The sequence below is a fragment of the Carya illinoinensis genome, chromosome 5 (assembly GCF_018687715.1).
Source record: "Carya illinoinensis cultivar Pawnee chromosome 5, C.illinoinensisPawnee_v1, whole genome shotgun sequence".
NCBI classification, from domain to species: domain Eukaryota; kingdom Viridiplantae; phylum Streptophyta; class Magnoliopsida; order Fagales; family Juglandaceae; genus Carya; species Carya illinoinensis.
Window position 1 is genome coordinate 43,402,148 of NC_056756.1, and position 21,418 is coordinate 43,423,565.

Consider the following 21,418-nt stretch of genomic DNA (forward strand, 5'->3'; position numbering starts at 1 on the left):
CTCAAGGTTAGCAAAGTGGTGTCAACCATAAAAAAACCAAAATCCAAGAACATGCGTACTCCTATGAGAAAATATGGTTTTATACTACTGTTGTACTCAAATTCATAGTTGGGTTTTGGGGAGTTTGTGGGCCGTTATTACTGAAGAATTCTTGGAGGCATGCCTATTTCCAATACCTTGATAGAATTGGAGATCGAATCTACGTAACAGTAGCTGTCAACAAAGCCAAATTGCTGAGGAGCTTCAAGACTCGGTGAGAACAAGAAAACCTTTTTGTAAAGGTTGACATGGTATTTTGAACAAGAGAATAACTTAAAACCGGACAATCCTACAACTCATATTTATCGGAGGCCAACAGGTGATAGCCACATCAGTGAGATAGAAACAAGTTCTGATTGTCGTGATGCAGGGAAACAAGTCCCCCTTCTCAACCTCTCTCTTCACGTGATTCAGCATGCATCAGTATTCTCTGTTTCCCCTTCTCTCTTCTAAACCCAGGCTTCTCTTTCGAACCCAGCCATCTTCTACTTTGCAGCCATCTTCTATTTTTCTTGCATGTTTCTACTTTGCAGTACACAAAACCCACCCATACTCGCATCTCTCTCTAGCCACCGAAACCCATCCATGAAATCAAAACCCATAAAAGTAGTTTTACCCTAACCCCTAACCCTCCCCCTCCCTCACGATCTGTATAAAAAACGAAACCCAAAAAAAGCACTCCCTCCCGATCTCCATAAAAATGAAACCCGGAAACCCCCTCCCTCTTGATCTCCATAAAACTGAAGAAGAAATCGTGAAAAACAAAATGAAGGTAAGTTTACTATTTTTCAGCTGTTTGTGGGTTATTTCCTGGATTGTTTGCGTTCGAGTTGCTCATTGAATTATTTTTTTCCAACTGCTTGTGGAATATGGTTAACTTAAGAAAGGATGAATATAATATATTTACAACATAAATATTTCATGTCCAACACTCATTTACTTTAAACTCACATGAATTTTGGAGATAATTTTTATTTGTAATTTTTATTTTTAATTTTTATACTTCCTTCTTTGAATCTCAACTAAAAGGATTCAATATTGCGGATGAATGATGGCATATGATGGTAGGGAACAACGGTACGTAGTAATGTACTTCTGATGAAACAAATTCTTATATTGCACGACTTGTATGTTGCATTTAAATTAATATTGGCAAGAAATTTTGATAAGTATTTTGTCTCATTAGAAACACTAGCCAATGCACAATCTTGACCAATTCTCATTTGACTAGCTTCCTATCTCACCCAAAAAATATTGCATGCCCCTTATCAACTTTGCATTATGTAAGATAGTAAAGATATTGGAGTTAGCACTCACTAGCTAGGTTACAACTTATAATTCTGAGTAGAGGAAACATACAAGGTTGAAATGATGACACCAACAAACAAGTTTCCTTTCAAAATACATATTAGCATTATTAGCTTAAGTTAGCACTAAAAATATGGACAAATTCAATATACTAAATACATATTAGCATTTTATTTCAGTTTAGTAATGTAGTTTATTGCTCTTCGTCTATATGGGGCATGTCCTTGTTTTCTCTTTTCTTAAGATTCAATCCTTGTCGTTTACTACATCAGTCTTTGCCGTTTACTGGTTCAGTCCTTGTCAAAGCTATTTACTGGTTGTGATCTTTATTGCTTAGAATGAACTGAGCTTCTTGTGCTTGTTCAGGTTGTGTAACTAACTTGGAAGTGTAATATTTTTCAAGCATTATATTATGATGTCTAATATTAATTGATGTGGCAAATGCAGTATGACTATGACAGCAATGTTAGTTCAAGTTCTTGTACTTCAAGAGTAAAAGATGAAGCTACTATTTTGGAGAGACCACTTTGCCATTGCGGAATCCCATCAAAGCTAAGGATTTCTGCCAAACATACTAGTTTTGGCAGACGGTTTTTTAATTGTCCAAACTATAAGATGAATAAACAATGCTCATTTTTTCAATTGATTGATTTTGAAATGGAACAAAACACCTGTTGCAAAATGACATTGGAATTAGCTCAAAGAAGAAACGACGGGATCAATCAAGAACGTTGGCTAGCTGAAGAAGCAAAGTTTAAAGCTATGGAAAAGAAGTATAAGGGGACATTATTCTTGTTATGGTTCTGTATTGTTGTATTTTTTGCTGTAATTATGTTAAAGTTTGAACGATAAATAGCTCAATGAATGTAATTCTTGAAAATAAGCTTGATGTATATTGGTTGATGGTTGTGGTCTATATTTTGATTAACTTGGAGATGTTTGTCAAACTAGGATGCTGTGAATATTGAACTGGAAAGTTGTGAATATTGAACTGGGAAGTGCTGAATATTGATCAAAACAGGGGGTTCTTGAAAATGAAAAAAAAAAAAAAATTAGTTTCATTGTAGGGGGACACCATGTCTGAGTCGTTTTTGTAAAACCAGAAACAAACAAAAAGTAATCAATTCCTGGAGACCAATGTGATTAAAATTATCTGGATCTAGTTTGTTTTCATTGTCTCAAACAAAAATAACAAATAATCAAGCCATGAATAAAAAACTAGAAGTGTCTATAGCTGAGTGGGTCGGCAAGCACAATTATTCTCATCTTGGCTTTCCGAAACTCTGCAATATAATCTAGTGAATTTAATTGGGATGTGTAAATTCATTACCCTTTTGATGTCACTTTTCTCAAAGCAACAAACATAAAAAAGAACTCAATACTCAGATGCACAATTTGTAATACTGGGAAGTTTCACGCCTCAAATATTATGAAGTCCCTAACCAAATTTAAAATAGAAACAGAGCATCTGGGCTAAGCAAAAAACTTGAGCACAAAAAAACAAAGCAACTGGGTTCACATCTAATTACATTAGCACAAAAATACACTTGCTAAAATCTGTGCTTGCTGAATCACAAGCAGCAGAATTTTATACATACTACCAAATAAAAATGTACCAAATCCATAGAGGTCAAAACCATATATTACCAAGTACATACATAGCTCCAAATAGAAAGTACCAAATACATAGCTCCAAATACATACTATCAAATAAATAGATCCAAATACATTGACCCCAAAAATTCAACAGCACCATCACTTTCCATATTGAAGTCCTATAACATTAAAAATATCAAATAAGTATACGTGGTAATAAACACATAAATTCAACAACACCCAACTAATTCACCAACCTCATGTCACATGTTCTTCAAGATCCACCATTTGTGAGTCAAGTTCTTCATTTATGTTTCCAAGATTCCTACATGGAAGACAATAAAAACATAAAAATTGAACTTATTAGATTAAAACAAAATCAAAATTTTTAGATAAATACTATACCCCAACGAAGGGCAATTGTTCTTTGTATGGCCCTCAATCTTACAAATGCTACAATGCATTTTCTTCACTGCTTGAGTTTTTTCTGGGTTCTTTGCTCTCAAAGATTTCGGTCTTCCTTTCGTTGGCACACGTTGAGGATCTTGTACAGTTTGTGAGAAATTTGAGATTACATGTGATCTTAACATACAAGAATCATTACGTGACATTTCTCCGACTTCTAAATTTTTGTCTCCAACATCTTCCATCAAAAGCAACTTCTTGTGTACCTTCTCTAAGGTAAGAGAAAGGTGGTTCATTCTAAAACTTGATTGTGAGCCAAGTTCTGCAATATCGTAAAATTGCATCATCAACTTATTTTTTCACATTATCGGATCTTCTTGTGTCATTACATGCCCCTCAGAAACTGGTATTTCAAGTATTGCTCGACTCTTAGTATTGATTGTCCATCTCTCTACCATATAGTGAGAAGGCAACACATCTAATTTTGATTTTTTTGCAAGGACACATAGGATATGCCTACAAATAATACCAAGAAACTCAAACATATGACATGTACATATTGCTTTCGCTTCTCCACTCTCCAAATTCACATAATAAACACGTTTATGTTTGCCATCAGGTGCCACCTCATACATCTTACTTTCACCCTCTTTCTGAACTTTGGTAACTTTGTACTGTTGGCTATTAAATAGCACATCTTGAAATATTTCAAAAGACTTCCTAATATACACTTTTGTTGCCTCTTCTTTAATTGTCCAACATGTTTTCAAAACTGCTTTAGTCGATTTCGTTCTCACATACTTCTCTTTCTCCTTAAAATAGCGTGCATCTAAGGTTTTCTCGTATTGATGCACAAAGTCACTCACCATCGTGCTTGAACGAATATAATCTTTGAAAAATTTATTCATGCTCTCACTCTTTTGTGTGGTTGACATACCTGCACAAAACATGGTCCACAAGTAAGCTGGAACCCATTTCTCCCGTCGATTATACAGATTTTGCAGCCAATCATTACCAACTAGACCATACTTCACCATTATTGAACTTCATTCCTCCTCGAACTCATCACATGTTATTGTCTCATAAATACAATGATGGAACTCTTTTGAAAATTCAGGAAATTTGTTGTAGACATGTGCCAAATATTTTGAAAATTTTTGTAAAATATGCCACAAGTACAACCGGTGAGTTGTATTTAGGAGTACCTCTGCAATGGCCTTGGCCATGACTTTATCATCATCAGTAATAATAGTTGAAGGGGCACGCCCAAGCATTGCTTCTTGCCATGTTCTCAATAACCATATATAAGATTCAGCTATTTCATTAACTAACAATGCACAACCAAATATTATGGTTTGGTAATGATGATTAACTCTTGAAAACGGCACAAATTGCATCTTATAAATATTTATGAGATACGTCGCATTAAACGTCACAACATCACCAAAATATTGATATGCAGACCTTGATCTTGCATCTGTCCAAAAATAGCTTCCCATACGCCCGTTCTCATCAACCTGCATGAAGTATACAAATACAGGTTCTTTACACTGTTGATCAAGAAAGTATGCATACAACCTTTGTGCATCTCCTTCCTCAAATAATTTTCTTCTTTTATTTTCCAAATAATTCTCGACATCATTACCAATACAACCAATGTTAAAATCACCACATGATTCTTTGCTCAACACCGACATTATCTTCCTTATCGGTATTCCAGACTCATTCAAAGTGAGAATAAGTTTTTTTTGCACACGTGTCACTCATCTATGCCCACGGAGTAAGCTGGTACTTCTTGGTGTGAGTAGAATCATGATTGTGTTCAGGCATGAACTTGTATACTACCCACCTTTCACCATCCTTTTTTATACACATAGTAGTTTTACACCCAATCTTTGTTTCAGCATATTCAAAAATTTTTCTTTCTTTTTGTTTTAGACTTTCACGCCTAAACCCTTCCCTTGTACAAACATAGTGTACTCCTTGTAATTTTCTGTCATCTCTCGATAATACCGTATGATTGGTCCTCATTGTAAAACCTTTTCGTCTTGCATACGCTTTATAAAATGCTTATGCATCCTCAATCTCATCAAATTCTTTCCCAACAAATGGTTCAAAATTTTCACTACTGGAAGTGGAAATCAAATTGACTCCATCTCCTACATTGACTCTATCTCCATCACCATCTCCCAAATTCACGACGTCTTCCATGTCCAATCCATCTCCTATGCTCACATCACATTGCTCTTCCACAGTTTCATTCTTAAATGTTTCATTTACAATGCCTTGTGAACAGTTTCTACTCGTTACTATGTCAACGTCATCACTATCCGAACTCCATCCAAAATCCTTCATCCAACATAAAACAATGTTATATATATTACATATTGAATATTATGTGTATAATATTGAATCCAAATAATATTACCAAGCAGATTTAATACCATGATTTTAACTGTGAGTGCGTCGGTGTTCAAACCGTGGGAAATTGAAGCCCAAACCCACAACAAAAACAAAGTGACTATTCTTCATCCATGGTACTGGTGAAAAAAACAATAGCCTATTTCATAAGGTCCTATCAATTTACTAGCAACTTTTCAAGTAATAATAGTGCCTCTAAGTATCATAAATTGAAATTATTCATGATTGATAGGAACCTTTTTAATGATACATACAGGTTTAATCTTCAGATAATAAGAAATAGACACTTTACAATGTAATCGAATAAAACTCATTTTGCAAGACAGTGCACCTTTGCTTTAATACAGAACACTTTTGCAAGACACTTTAAAAGATCAAATCCCTTTTATGTGGAACACTTTTTCAAGTCATTACCCATCATGACCCATGGGATCTCCTACTGTAAATCTAGTGAATCTAACATTCACGCATAAACAAGCTTGAAAGAAAACAAATTAACACCAACTGGAAAAAGATTCACATTTTGATTGAAGCTGAACGAATTTGTAATACTGTCTCGCAAGCAACATTGACAACAACCAGCAACATTTTCTCGCAAACACTCACTGATTCATTCACATCACAAAGTGTAAATAATCAATCTAGTCTAGTCTAAATGGATTTTTCTTAGAGTTCACTTAGATACAAACTGGTATAGACGCACGTGAGAATAGTAAAAATAGAAACCTTGATGAACTTGGGATAAACTGATTTTTCTGCGTGTTGCTTACTTTTGATTGAGCTTCAGATTTAACGTTAGGGTTTCTAAGAGAGAGAGAGAGAGAGAGAGAGAGAAGAGAGAGAGGTATTCGGTTTCAGCTCCAGACGAAAGCAATGAAGATGAGTCGGTTTATTCCCTACATCACGCAGTACAGACTTTAAAATGTACCTCTTACGTGGCAAACTATGATTGGCCTCCGTTATTCTCTGTTTATAGGATCCTCCGGTCCGAAGCGTTTCACTTTGAACAATTGTAGAAGCTTTTATTTTTCATTTTTTAACCTTCTCCTTTCCAAATAATACCTCTTTTTCTTCTTCTACTTCGGTCAGATTCCAAATATGGAAAAATATTTGCCCTTTCATCTAAATACAGCAGTAGCCTATACACCATCTAAAGAAGTGAAATCATTCCACCAATATTACTTCTAGGAACTTCAACTAAAATCCGACAAAAAATGACCAAAATTCTAAATAACTATCAAACTGAATCAAGCAAAAGATTAGTCAAACTCGCATCAAAGGTTCTCCTTTTGCTAATTTTCATAGCATAAACCAGACAAAATCTTGAGTATTCACAATATTGTTATCATTTGAGTACTCAAAAATTGGAAGAGAAAGTAGGGATACATGAAATATAAGGGGATGTATGAATATGACCCGAAAGGTCATAGAGATCATCTAGGCCAGAATGAATACTTTTGGGATGAGTTTCCTTTCACGTATAAATAAAAGAACAAAAAAGGTCGGGATGATAATGATTTGATTAACAAGTTATTTAAAGGAAAAAATTTATTTATTATCTATACACTACATACCAATATCTAATTTATTATCTTTGTCCTTTTATTTAAACACACATATTGATATGTAAATATATATGTTTAAATAAAAAGATAAAAATGATAAATTATATATTAATTTATAAGTTGGGAATGATAAATAGAATTTAAAAAATTGTAAATATAAACAATTTTATGTCAATTCATGTAATGTATGTATGCCAACTCTGGTTGTTAAGTCGTCGAATTTGCCCATTATTTTATTTTATTTTATTTCTTGAGTAATGATTACCATTCGTTTACAAATTTAACACAATTATCATTAAAAATCTACATTTTCACTTTCATTCAATCACATCGTCTCATAATCAACAGTTCAAAATGAAAAAGTACTCATGAAAATTTCATTTTTTTAAACATAGTTATGTTTAATTTGTCTATAAGTTGCAACTCTCTCAATTTTCTTATTTTTTAGATGACAAAAGAAAGGACCAAAACCCACAACAAAAGATACATGGGTTGGATTAAAGGGTAAAAGAGGCTGAATAATCGTCACGAGGTACCAATAGATATCATTTAGACGTAAAAGCCTTAATTTTTTATTTTATTATTATTTATTTTTTTTTTTTTCCCGAAGAAGAGGGGATGAAGAACAAAATGACGAATCTATGAATTTTTAGTAATACTGTAAAAAGTAGCACTATTTAGAGAGTTTTTTAACACTTAAATCGCGTCGTTTTGCATATGGATGTATGTGTATATATATTTAAAAAGATAATATAATATATATTTTTTATATATAACAAACATACGGGCAGGCGAGTATATCTAGGCGGGTGGGAATCCACACCTAGTATCCTCTAGTTCGATGCAGGGCGTAGGCAAGGGTGTTGGGCAGGCCGAATGCAGGTACCCACCCAGCAACGCTAATTTACAATGAGAAAAATATTTGAAAAAATTTCATAATCTCCCAGAACTCCAACATTCTACTTTTTTTTCAATTTTTATTATTTTATTTTTTATCAAATATTTAATATATAAATAATGAATAAAATAATTAAATTAATTTAAAAAGAATAAATTCAAAAAAAAATTATTAAAAAATTGAAAAAAGGTGGAGTGTTGGGATATTGTATAGCAAAACCCAAACTAAATTTACTATTTTAATAAGTTTTATTTTAATAAGTTTTTATAGGTTTGTTAGATTGTGGTTCATGTTAATGTAAGAGGCCAAGAAGTCTTTCAAGCGGACACTCCAAAAACAGGGGATGTGAATCGGCCGATTTAGCTCGGCTTGCTTTCTATGGACTGATTTTTGTGTATTATTCAACACGATCGCAGATCTTTTTCTTTTTTAGATTGCATTTCATATGTGAGATGCCTTTTTTTTTTTTAATATGAAGACATAAGATATATGAGATTAAATGTTTGAATTGCATTATATATATATATATATATATATTATCCTTATTAATACCTTGTATTAACCTATTCACAGTTTTTGGTTTTATTTTTTTGCCACTTCTACTTGAATTTGAATGGTGGATAGATGCCAAAGGCATGTGGCACGATTGATATAACCCCCAGACTCGAGTTCAAACCCCCCCTCTCCCAAATGTATCAAAAAAAGAATGGTAGATAGATGTGCATATGGAAACAAACCCAAGTAAAATTGTACTTAGATAGATGTGCATATGGAAACAAACCCAAGTAAAATTGTACTTAATTGCATTCGCTATCAAAGTGTACAATGAGACCATATAATAATAATAATAACCGAGTCAAAGCAGAAAATTAATACAGGTGTGCCATTTTGTCAATTAAGAGATACATACAGATTGTGTAAGTTTGTCTGAAGATTAAAGCAATGACCCCCCTTACACCTTTGCGCCCCTAAAATCTTTCAACCCCTAAAATTTTGAATTCTATAGAAAAGAAATGAAGACTAGCAACAACATTTTATATCAAACACCGCATCAATGAAACCATTTTTCTTTTTCCCACAACAGCTAAATCAATAATGAAATAAATATGAATCTGCGTGCTCTGAATATACCACCTTTTCTGCAGTGATAGATCCGTGTATGTGACCAAACCGGTGGTTGAAAAATGATTTATCCCATAACCTAAACAGACTCGAGGTGTCCACTGTCTGCAGCATGAGCAAAATTTAATGTCTGCAACACTGGTTCCCAGAGCACTATACACAACTTGAGGATATCATGTGACAAAATTTTTCTGCACGTCGAAAGAAGGATCAAGCTGCTCATGAGAGAGAAGATATTGTATCAGTGATTGCAATTATAGAACTCACCCAAACTGCAGAGGAATGTTCTGATCTTTTGTCAGATGAATGGAAATGTTTGAACCAAACCAGATTGTGGTGATTATATAGAACTTATTAGAGAAAGATATGGAAACTTGAACAACCTATTTCAGAAGATCCATAGGTTTTTTCTGTTCTATTCCTTTTCAGCTTAATCAGTCTAAACATATGACGATGAAAGGACAGTTTAAACCTATTTCCCAGCTCAAGACATGCATGTAAGATATGCATCACAATGTTCAAAAGTAGGTGAAAATTCAGGCACCTAAACAAAACAGATAGGAAAGAATTTCAGGTGTCCTGAGGTTCTCATGTCATGACAAGGATGGAGACCCACGTCACTGTACTAATATGGATGAACAACAGTCATTCATGTTTCAACAAGAAGCAAAGGTATTCATTCATGTTTCACTTTTCCAATTTTTTTGGTTTCCACTGCCATGGAGTGTCAGGTATAGAGAACAGGATTATAAAGAAGTGAAGTGAGTATTAGTTTTCACCTCATTATCTTTCATGACGATCCTGAGGATGTGGAAAGTGGTCTCCTTACAAATGGATGCTCTAAGAGCTTAGCAGCAGTAGGACGAGCCTCTGGCTTAGCTTGAAGGCATTGCAGGATAAAATCCCGTGCATCTATTGAGAGAGTATCAGGAACAGGAGGTGGTTCACCCTTTCCAATTTTAAACAATGCTGACACCTGCCAAGTTACAAAAGTAGATGATGCTTCTAACCCCCCAACCAACAGACTGAGATAAATTGTATGCAAGCACGATGGCAAAAAGCATCTCATGCAGATTCCATTCAGGGTTTTGCATCAGTAAAGAAAATTATATTTAGAAGAACCTAGAGAAATTGACTTCATATTTAAGAATAATGACCTCCTTTCACTGAATGTACCAAATACCATAGAATTTTCTTAAAAGCAACCAAAACTGGTATAAAATATATATATATATACACACACATACACAAATACTCTAGAAATTACATCAGCATCACCATAACAATAAATCAAGATTGCTTTGGATTGCTCTCGTGGTTCCCCACAGTGGAATGTTTGTTTTAGAAGAGCTGGCTGCTCATGATTGGGAAATTGGAGTTATTTTTTATTTTTACAGTTTATTGTATACTTTGAATTTTGGTAATAATGTGGTGGACAGGTTGCTTTGGATGAAGACGGAGTAGGAATTTTACCGTGCAATCATTGTACAAAGTTTTTTCAAGTCAAAATTATACTTCATTCCCTTGAAAGTGTATTTGGAAAAGTAAGGTGACGCCTAAGATTACTTTATTTTGTTGGACAGCATCCCTTAGGAAAATTTTGACCATCAATAATTTGAGAAAGTGGGGTCTATCGTAATGGATTGGTGTTATATGTCTAAGAAGAGTGGGGAGTCGGCGGTTCACCTTGTACTTCAATGCGGGGTGGTAAGGATGTTATGGGTGGAGATCTTTAATAGAACAAGTATTGCTTGGGTGATCCCAAGAGGGTGGTCGATCTGTTTGCTTGTTGGCAAAGGTGCAAGGCCAACTCACAAATTGCGGATGTATGGACATGGATTCCTCCATGTATCATGCGGTATCCATGGATTGAAAGTAATGGTTGAAGCTTTGAAGATAAGGAGCGTTCTCCGGATGAGCTTAGAAGTTTCTTCTTCCATACTTTATTTCTGTGGGAAGTTTCTTCTTCCATACTTTATTTCTGTGGAACTCATCTTGTGTCCTTAATGGAGCTTGCTTAAATAATTTTCTTGTATCACTTTCTAGCTCTTTAATATAACTGGGTGTATGATGTTTGTATACCTTCTGTGTACTTGGGCTATGCCAATTTACAACTACTATCAATAAAATGTTATTTTACTTGTACCAAAAAAAAAAAAAAAACAAAAACAAAAAAATAAATCAAGAAGAAGAATATGACACTCACATTTTCCAAACCAGAATATGGAATTTCACGGGTTAACATCTCCAATACAGTGCATCCAAGGCTCCATATGTCAGCTGGAAGTCCATACCCTTGGTTCTTTCTATTAACAACCTGTTCATGCACAGCTTGATAATCAGAAAAACTGTGTAGAATTTACAAGCCGGGACATACTCCAAGAATTTTAAAATGGTCATATCTTGTAAGTTCAGTTTTTTCAAAGGTCAAGAAATGTCCACTATGTATTTTCTCAAAGGAAAAGCATTGGAGCATCTAATTACTACATAAAAACACTCATGCTGATGATTTAAAAAGGCTGGCATTTACTCTTAAGTTTGTAATATTTCACCAAGCATGCAGCAGTATCAACCTGTCGTCGTTGTTAATATTCAAAACACGTTTTCTCAAGTATTTGAAGTTGGGCATAAAATACATTCAATATTACTGGAACTATTCGCTAGCTTATCTTTCAAACAAAAGGATAAAAGCAAACCTCAGGGGCCATCCAGAATGCAGTCCCCTTGCAAGATAATAGATCATTCAATTTGGTAGCCTGAAAACAATACAACCATCAATGTTTGGAAAGTACACAACCATTTTGGGAAGTCATTTATAATGAGGGAAAAATATCATAATAGAGGAAGGGCAAAAACCTTAGCCAATCCAAAATCTGCAAGCTTCACAGACCCACTAGTATCCACTAGTATATTTGCACATTTGATATCCCTTCAATACGATAAAGAAAGAGATAAGACTTCAAAGATGAATTACAAACAGTAAATACGTTCATGTCTGTCCATTTCTCTGCATTATAAGTCAAGATTTCATACTCAAAACAATAATCAAGGAAACAATGTAAGGTTCAAAAAGGCAATTTAAACAATCTAGTCTCATCTCTATCCAAAAAAAGGCTAGTCAATGGCATAGTGGAGCAAAATTAAATTAAGAAAATCCCCAGAGAAGAACTAGAGAAAATTACACTTTGCACCCAAAATTATCACCACTTTTGCAATATGCATCCTAAGTTACCAAACTGACAATTGAACACCCTAAACAACCAAATTTTGACATTTTGCACCCTCAATTAAGATTTTACCATTAAAATTGTGCTATAAGTCCCCGATTCTCATCGAATAGGGGTGGGGGCTGAGTACCTGCACCTGGCCTGCCCGAACCCTGCCTGAGGTAGGCGGAGCAGTCCACCCGCATTCAGCAAGCGGGCACCAACCCCCATGGGAGAACGGGGGCAGGTGTTAGGAAGGATACTGCCCCCACCCAGGTTTATATATATTATATTGCATATATAGATATATATATTTTTAAAATCCCCTCCCCCCCCCCCCCCCCCCCGGGGGGGCGGGTTGTGCACACCTTGGTCTTGACTCTCTCTTTCCCCTCTCTCATCTGCTTGGTCTCTCAAACTCTCTCTATAATGCCCCAAGGGAGGCCCAAGCCACATTTGGGCTATAGTCCAAAATGACTAGTCAATGATACAATTGAAGCCAAAACCATTATAAAGAGCAAGAACTTCTCATTCCCAAGCAATGAGGGATTCCATACCCCATAGTGAGTGTTTTTTTTTATAAGTACCATATTGAGTGATAAGGATAAGTGGTGTATGGAATCTCACATTGCTTGAGAAAGAGAAGCTATTGCTCTTTAGAATGGTTCCAATGGAGCTCAAATTGTATGACTAGTCCTTTTGGAGTATAGGCCTAGATGTGGCTTGGGCTTCCCTTGGGGAGTTACAAATGGTATCAGAGGCTATACTAACCAAAAATGTGGAAATTGAGTCGTGCTGCTTGCAACAAATTGGCTCGACGAGGATGTCAGGAATTTAAAGGGAGAAATTGTGATATCCCATATTGAGTGATAAGGGTAGGTGATGTATACAATCCCACATTACTTGGGAATGAGAAGTTTTTACTCTTCACAATGGTTCCAATGGAGCTCCAGTCATATCATTAACTATTCCTTTTGAACATAGACCTAGATATGGCTTGGGCTTCCCTAGGGGCGTTATAAAAGATGTGGCTTGGCCCTCCCTCCCTCCAATGGGGCTCCAGTCATATCATTAACTATTCCTTTTGAATATAGACCCAGATATGGCTTGGGCTTCCCTAGGGGCGTTATAAAAGATGTGGCTTGGCCCTCCCTCCCTCCAATGGGGCTCCAGTCATATCATTAACTATTCCTTTTGAATATAGACCCAGATATGGCTTGGGCTTCCCTAGGGGCGTTATAAAAGATGTGGCTTGGCCCTCCCTCCCTCCCTCCCTCCAAAAGGGGTCACCTACCCATGCCGGACAAAGCCAAGGCCCAAGGACCAAACTCGGCCCCCCGCCCATGCGGGTGTAGGGTGGCTATCTACCCATTGTCAACCTTAACAATGGCATCTTAATTGAGGAGGTGGAAAATTGCCAAAAATTGGTTTTTTAGAATTTGCCAGTTTTGATACTTTATGGCACAAATTGAAAAAAGGGTAATAGTTGAGGGTGAGATGTACAAAGAAACTATGTTTAGAAAAACTTGGAGTACAATCCCAAAATTGACTCACATAGCTTAGAACTTTTATCCTTTTTTCTCTTTTAAAAAAGGAAAAGGATCAAACTTCTTTTGTTCCAGAAGGCATAGAAAGAAAAGCAGGTTCTATAAACAGGGTTTCAAAGATACTAAATGGAAAATGTCCCTACTTACCTCAAATGGTGTATTTAGGAGAAATGGAATAGTAGAAAATTTGAGAACCGAGAATGGACATTGTAGGATCTCAAAGTTTTCCATTTTACATTCTCTCTTCCTTTGAAGAGTTCTAAAGATTTTAATGGTCTTAATTTTCATGACTTTCTTGTATCTTTCTAGATAGGCGTTTCTCATGTATACATCCTGCGTACCTGGTTGCACCCATTACACTCTTTTAGTGAAAATTATTTCTTCTCAGAAAAAGAAAAAGACCTAAATTCCATACTATTGAGACCAAGTTTGAAAAAAAGATAGACTAGAGCCAACAAAAGTGTTCATGAAATACATCAATCACTCAATTCAAAGGCCTCAAATGTAGAGGCTAACTGAAAACATGCTTGAAGATCAAAGAAATATAACCAAGTTTTTAATGCAATATGAGGCCTAATTCATGATATCCATGCTATTCTAGAGACTACCGACTAAGACTCTTTGCATTGGGAAGCTAGTGGATTGTTTAAGTAATGTTCATGTTTTTCAAACACAGCCTGTAGTGATGGTCCATTGGTCTTCCCATTAAAGTTGTTTCTATTTTGGGTCTCCTGCATTTTTTTGTTTGGTTTCCATTCTTCAAACATTAGGAGACCAAGATGAGTAGTATTGGGATGAGTAGTATTGTTTGGCCACACAAAATTTTCATCTCAAACATAAAATTCTCATCTCATCATTATAACTTTCCCAAATCCCCATACAAAATATAATAAATAATTTAACTTTTTCCCTACTTTTTCAAATCTCAAAATAATAATAATATTAAAATATAATATTTTAATATTTAATCTTAAAACTCAAAATTCTCATCTGAGAATTCTCAATGGCCAAGCAGAACATCAATGTAACTCTTTCAATTCATACTTGAAAATTCTGAAGAATATTATACTTTATTTTGATGGTTAGATTCCATTCAAATCCATCTATCTGAGACATAGAAGGCCTTCGGCAGAAAAGACATCAAAATAACAATGGAGAATGAAAAGCATGAAGCATTGACATCAAAATAAGATGTCCTCACCCGTTACACCCCCCCCCCCCCCCCCAAAACCCCCACCCCAAAAAGAAAAGGTTCGGGTGCAGGGGATCTCAATTATGACACGGTTCATTGAGAGCAACGATAAGCAAAGAAGAAATGTTAAAAAAATAAAAATTAAAAATTAAAAAAAAATGCATCTTCTGCTCAACAAGACAATTCAAAATCAGTTGAGGGTGAGAGAACAATATAATCTGAGGATCACATTAGCATAATAAAAAATTACTAATGTAAAAATAATGTGTCGCATATTCTTATGGCAAAACTTAGTCCAATTGAGTTGTAAATATGTTGGGTAAAGTCTAGGTTTAGATTGGAACAAAACTTGTAAAAATAGCAAGTTTGCAAGAGTTCGTGAGATCAACCAAGTCAAAACAAAACAGCCATAACTTTTGATCCAAATATCAGATGAAGCGTCATGTTTCACAAGAATCTTCAAATTCTAATGCTTACTGGGTTCAAAATAGCTTGGGAATGAATTTCACTAGGCCTTGCATAAGATCTCTCGATCAAGTGAAGTTTGCTAGACGCAAGGGAGACGTCTCAATCAAGTGAAAATCAGGTAGAAAGTTTGATGGACTTTGGCTCCAGTGAAAATTGCAAAAATGGAAAATTTACTTCAATTTGAAGTGTTTGAGTGATCTAAACAAAACTTAAATATAAATAGGTTAATACGCATGGCTTTTAGGGTTTAGGGATAGGCCACAATTACTTTGAGAGAGAGAGAAAGAGAGAGAGAGAGAGAGAGAGATCAGCCACAACAGTTCATATGTCGTCTTCCTCGAGAGAAAACTTCATTAGTTCACATTGAGCTTTCAAGACACTTTCTCTCCTTTGATTATTTCCCTTCATACCAAACTAGGAGTTCCAAGTTAAAGTAGAAAAAATTCTTTCGTGAAGGTGATCTATATAGAAAAAGGCCAAAGGTTTTGGAGCCATTAGGTGGGAGGTGAACAGGTCGTTTGCTAGGGTTGCAAGTTGGATCTTTTGGAGATACATAGGTTTTGTACATAAGAAAAAATTGTAGCAAAAGTTTTCTATAGTGGATACCTTTGGGTTGGCTGGCCCCAGAGTGGTTTTACTAATTGAGAACATGTTTCGACTTTGTTGCTAAAATCTCTGTTTATTGTTATACCACTATACTAGATTATACTTGTGGCATCTAGATTGATAATTGACTTATAATTAAATAGACGATATTTTGATTAAGATTTAAAATTGATTACATTTGTTATTTGGAGTCTAATTCGTGATTTTTCACCAATGACATAAAAGGACACTTTTATCACCTGTGAACCACATTTTTGTCATGAAGATACTTCAAACCATGCAGAATCTGTCTTGTATATGTGGAGACTTGGGAATCTTTTAGATGATACCTCCCATAGAGCTTTAAAAGGGAGCCTTTTACAAGCTCTAGAAAGATATATAGTTTTGATTCGTCCTGCAACCACCACAAAGCAAAACATAAGATATGCTTGATTGATGAGAAACTTTATGCAAAACAGAAACCTATAGCAAAGCATAATTGTTTAAAGTTTAAACCAACTATAAAAAAGATCGGGCACGGTGCCAAGTGCTTGATGATGCAACATCATCCTTTTACAACAAGAATCCTGATATTTGTGGATACAAACACCATAATAGGGTGACATGGACAACACAGCTGACATGGAAATAACCCTAAAACTAGATGTCAGGCTACAGCTATACATGCATGTGAAGTCAGTATATTGCATGTATATTTACCATTGTTTTAATTGGTATGCAAATAAGAAAGACGGTGAAATTACACAATCATAACTGAATGATGAATTGCATATCAGAAAGGAGTACATATTATTATTTTGTACTTTTAGCAGATAAAGCCGTGCACTTTTATAAACATGCATACAGGAACCAGTGGCCATTAGGCATGAGTATCATGCCAAGAAGTGCCGAACAAATCATTGTGAAGAAGTTACCCTACATATCATGAAATTAATACGAGAAATTTAAATTTGAAATAATGATTTTGGCCAGCTTAAATACTTCCTAAAGTGATATAAGTGGGCAATGCAATATTTATCATGGGGTCTAGATATGGAACTTAAAAACAACATGAAAAGATCTTGGAAAAAAAAAAGTACCTTAGCCGTGCCATAATATTGAACTATGTTCTCATGTTCAAATTGACTTAGAAGAGCAATCTCCTGGAAAGGAAGCATAGGAAGAGGAAATGAGAAAGGAAAAAAAACAATAGGATACTTTCCAGTCCCAAAATGTTATCTAAATTGTACAGAATATCAGATAATGTCAGCAGTCATAAACAAAATATTACACCACGGCAAAACATAAACCTGACTCACCTGTTCAAGTTGAGAAACACTTTGCTTTCCCTGGCTTCCTTGATCAAGTAGTGAAACTTCCTTCACGGCAAAAAAGATTCCATCACTGCAGAGCGGAAGGAAAAAACAAAAATAAGCATCTTGACAAAGGAAAAAGATAGCTTTGCAATGACTGGTCTTAAGGTGGACCACCAGTTCCTAACCAACCACAGCCAGTAATAGGAACAATTATTTATATTAAGATTGAATTCCCATAAGGAGACAACCAATGATCTCACTACTTCACCGTTCAAAGCAATATAATACCAAAATTTGGTTTTTTCTAACATCTAAGATCTACAACACGGCAACACCTTAGTTCCAAATCAATTAATGTCAGCATCAGAGATCATTTTAGGCATGATGCCAGAATGAACACCAATATCTGGAGAGTGAAATCTAAATGGAAATAGGGAAAATTCTCTGTCACTGAAAAATCAAAGGTACGAAACATCATCAAAATGCCCAAAGAACAGAAATCAACCACAGTCATGCTCTTAACGCTAAGACACTCATAAGAAGAACACTAAATGCACTAATGAACACAAATGGAAAAAAGGTAATCAGGCGCCCTTTGAGGTTTTCAATCAGATTTTGGATGTGGCATTCTTAAATAAGAAATATACAGCTGTTAGGAAAATCCAATGAACTACACTAAAATGTACACCTAAAATGAACTGAGAAAAAAAAAAAAAAAACTCTAATCCATACAGTCTGCACTCGCATAATTTTTTTATTTTTTGATAGGTAAGAATAAAATTTAGTTGATAGTGAGAGAGCGTGTTATTCCAATACACAGGAAGTTACTACATGAATCCTCTTAACAAACAAAAGAAAAAAGTGCTAGAAAATCCTCAAAATTAGAAATAGAAGGCGCAACACCATGGTGAGCAGTTATCAATGATACAAATTACAATGTGTTATAAAAAAAGACTTAATTCCACTATTGTTTTTTCAGTCCACAAAAGTATGCTAGTTTCTCTCTCTCCATTGACCCCATAGTAGGCAGGATGGGATCATCTTCCACGAAGGTGCTCACTGATGGTGGCTCAAATCTCAATCGCCTTTTAGAACATGTTAGAAGCTCCACCACCAGAGAGGGCATCACCCAATCCCAAAGGCATGCCCATTCACAACATCGTTTTTGCCTTTAGTTCAATATCGATTATTGCGACAACCATTCTCATTATAATCTTTAGGCACCATGATGGCATCAAAGATTTTCTCATAGCTTATTGAAATTTTAGCAAGGAAATGACAACATCAAGATGTGACGCAGGTCAGAGTAGATAAATCTATCAATGTCTGCTTGTGGTGGGCTTAGGATTGTGGAAAGAAATGTTAAGGGTTTGCAGTTTGAACGCAGCACAGAAAGATTGAATTTAAGGGGTGAAAAGGGGGTGGAACGCCGGATGACAAGTTGCAAAATTCATTAAATTCCCTAATGGGGCTGGGGTCTAAAAAGCATAGCTTAAACTCGAGTTGGAGAAGCACCTGCAGCTTCTCGCCATCTAGGCCCCTCCTATCCAGTTCCCCGACAGGTAGGGAAGGCACATCTGGTTGCCCCCTCCTACCCTTTGTACTCAAGCAAAAAACAAATATGTAGCAGCAGCAAATTTAGGTATTTTATGGCTTATTTTGATGGATTATTTGTTTATTAAATGTGCAGGAAAATACATGAGATTCTACAGTTTTTATAGGTAAGGCTAAAGGCCTGATTTGAGTTCGTAAGAAAGGAAGAAAATAAAAGTTTTGGACTGTGACTTGCCAGATAATTAGAAATTCAAATCTAAGTTGTCTGTAACTTCTTGGAATCTAATCATCTTTTTTATAAGTAACAAGAATTTCATCTCATAGTGCAAAGGCACAATCCAATTACATAGGATGTATACAAGAAAGACGCCCATCTAGGAAGTAAAAAAATCATCCTTTTTGAACGTTAATGTGGATCTCTAACTGTTAGGGTTGCAAAAAGATAATGCCTTAACCGGAATTAGGGTAAAACCCATAGATAGGTTGCTCTGATATTAGCCTTATTCTTTAACAAGGAGGAAAGCATCAATACTTTTTGGACTGCTAAGTTACCCACACACCAAACTCAATAGCTCCTGAACCCACTTCTTCACCTCCTAGCCAATTTTAAAGGAGGAGAAGAGGTGGAATTTGAGCTAGAATACTAATAAAATACCTGCTGCGAGGCATTTCAACTCTATAAAACCCCTCCCCACCCAATAAAAAAGAAGGAAAATTCACAACATTGCTAATAATGTATTGTGGCAGAAAACTTACTGAGAGATTCCTTCATACACTGATCCAAAAGACCCGCGTCCCAGAAGCTCACCCTTTTCCCAACACGTGATAGAAGGCCTAATTCTCCCATTTGGAGAAATATTCGACATACGCTCCGTGCTACTGCTAGAACAATCGTCATCATTCGACGTGGTAAACGAACACGACTCCGACAGCGCAGCCATCTCCCCAACGCTTATCACATTCTCCAACTCTCCCTTTTCCCTTTCCACCTCAAATACTTCTTCCTCTTCTTCATCCTTCTCGACTTCTTCATCGGAAGAACTATACCCACCACGGAAATTTCCCGAAAGACCTTTCTCGGCTTCCGGCGCCAAGTCCTTCAAAAGGTCCCAAGTAGAGCACGCATCATCGATGACCGGAAGCCTCATTGCAGGCGGCGGCTTAAGGACCGGTGGCGGCCGAATTCCTTTAATTCCATTTCCGCCACCAACACTGTCACAACCGCCGCTTAAAGAACACCCAGTTAACTCGGCGGGATCTGCCCGAGTCATCTCAGCTACATCCCCAATTCTAGTACCATCCACAACTCTCACACGCAATTCAGCTACAGCTTCACTTTCCGCCGTGAATTTCACTTCCTCTCTTTTCGGACTCTCCAACTCTAGAGCTCCCCACCTAGGTAGAACATCCGAAGAAGAACGGATCTTTAGCGCATCCCACTCCACCACGGGTATCTCAAATTCCTCGGGTCCCGATAGCCCCAACCTCCGGCATATTACATCAATATCGCCGTCGTTTCCTTCCACTCTGAAGCTCGTACATTCCGCTAAGTCGAGAGATCTAGTGTGGAGAGAAGACGACGTAGAGTCTTCGACTTCGAGTGAGGAAGACGAGGAAGCAGCGTCGTAGTCTGTGTACTTTAAAGCATTACGGCGGTCGAGCCTTGGTTTCCTCGGATTCCCCCTCCGATCCATGGCTCCGGCTACCTTTCTATGACTGAAAAATCGAGGTAGGTGATGCATGTGGAGCTAAGCCCATCGACGGCACACCGCCTAGGTTTTGTTGGTAAGAAAAGCGCGAAAATTGCCAGAAACTTGTCCCCGTGTATTCTCTCCCTCCTTCACGAAAAAACTAAGCCGAACCCAAAAAAAGGGAATCGATCATACAATTCTGTAACTTTATCGATAAAGTTCAAAGAGGAAAGACGAGAAAGAGTTTAATTTGGGAGAGAGGAGGAGAAAGAAAAGAAGAAGGGTAACCAGAAAGAAACAGAGGCGAAAGGGTTGAAGAGAGAGACTGGTAAACGCCGTCGGAAGGAAGAAGGAAAACGCGGTGTCACGTGGACCGGAGAGAGTGGGATGACTGGATCACTGACTTTGGATTCGCTGCATTTTTCTTTTTCTTTTTTTTTTTTTTTTTTTTTTTTATGTTTTTGGTGTTTGTCTCTCGGTTGTCGGATGATTGCAACAAGGAAAA

General features: G+C 36.2%; 2 protein-coding genes across 3 annotated transcripts; both read right to left on the reverse strand.

Annotated features, from left to right (window-relative positions):
* Positions 1–3,053: 3,053 nt before the first annotated feature.
* Positions 3,054–4,385, reverse strand: LOC122310370 (protein FAR1-RELATED SEQUENCE 5-like). Its single transcript, XM_043124266.1, has 4 exons — positions 3,878–4,385; positions 3,349–3,670; positions 3,211–3,268; positions 3,054–3,122 (listed from the first exon to the last, which is right to left on the reverse strand). Exons 1-4 carry the CDS (start codon positions 4,383–4,385, stop codon positions 3,054–3,056), a joined length of 957 nt encoding a protein of 318 aa, XP_042980200.1.
* A 4,686-nt stretch (positions 4,386–9,071) lies between these two features.
* LOC122309779 (mitogen-activated protein kinase kinase kinase 1-like) lies at positions 9,072–21,324 on the reverse strand. Of its 2 annotated transcripts, none has more exons than XM_043123432.1 (9): positions 19,979–21,324; positions 17,672–17,756; positions 17,453–17,515; positions 16,613–16,767; positions 12,211–12,283; positions 12,051–12,110; positions 11,561–11,671; positions 10,134–10,330; positions 9,072–9,545 (listed from the first exon to the last, which is right to left on the reverse strand). In XM_043123432.1, the coding sequence occupies exons 1-8, from the start codon at positions 20,962–20,964 to the stop codon at positions 10,145–10,147; spliced, it is 1,719 nt and encodes a 572-aa protein (XP_042979366.1). In that variant the 5' UTR covers positions 20,965–21,324; the 3' UTR covers positions 9,072–9,545; positions 10,134–10,144. The 2 variants fall into 2 exon arrangements, with proteins under 2 accessions (XP_042979366.1, XP_042979365.1); XM_043123431.1 differs by having other exon boundaries at positions 9,072–9,569; positions 19,979–21,323.
* Between the last annotated feature and the right edge of the window lie 94 nt (positions 21,325–21,418).

What these genes read in the sequence shown, in the direction of transcription:
- LOC122309779 (XM_043123432.1), bottom strand. Translation starts at nt 20,964, where the DNA reads ATGCATCACCTACCTCGATTTTTCAGTCATAGAAAGGTAGCCGGAGCC. An exon ending in GTGTTTCTCAACTTGAACAG is followed by an intron (nt 17,516 to 17,671) that starts GTGAGTCAGGTT and finishes CTTCCTTTCCAG; the next exon opens with GAGATTGCTCTTCTAAGTCA. An exon ending in CATTCTGGATGGCCCCTGAG is followed by an intron (nt 11,672 to 12,050) that starts GTTTGCTTTTAT and finishes GTGCATGAACAG; the next exon opens with GTTGTTAATAGAAAGAACCA.
- LOC122310370 (XM_043124266.1), bottom strand. Translation starts at nt 4,385, where the DNA reads ATGGTGAAGTATGGTCTAGTTGGTAATGATTGGCTGCAAAATCTGTAT. An exon ending in AACAATTGCCCTTCGTTGGG is followed by an intron (nt 3,269 to 3,348) that starts GTATAGTATTTA and finishes TCTTCCATGTAG; the next exon opens with GAATCTTGGAAACATAAATG. An exon ending in TGGTGGATCTTGAAGAACAT is followed by an intron (nt 3,123 to 3,210) that starts GTGACATGAGGT and finishes TTAATGTTATAG; the next exon opens with GACTTCAATATGGAAAGTGA.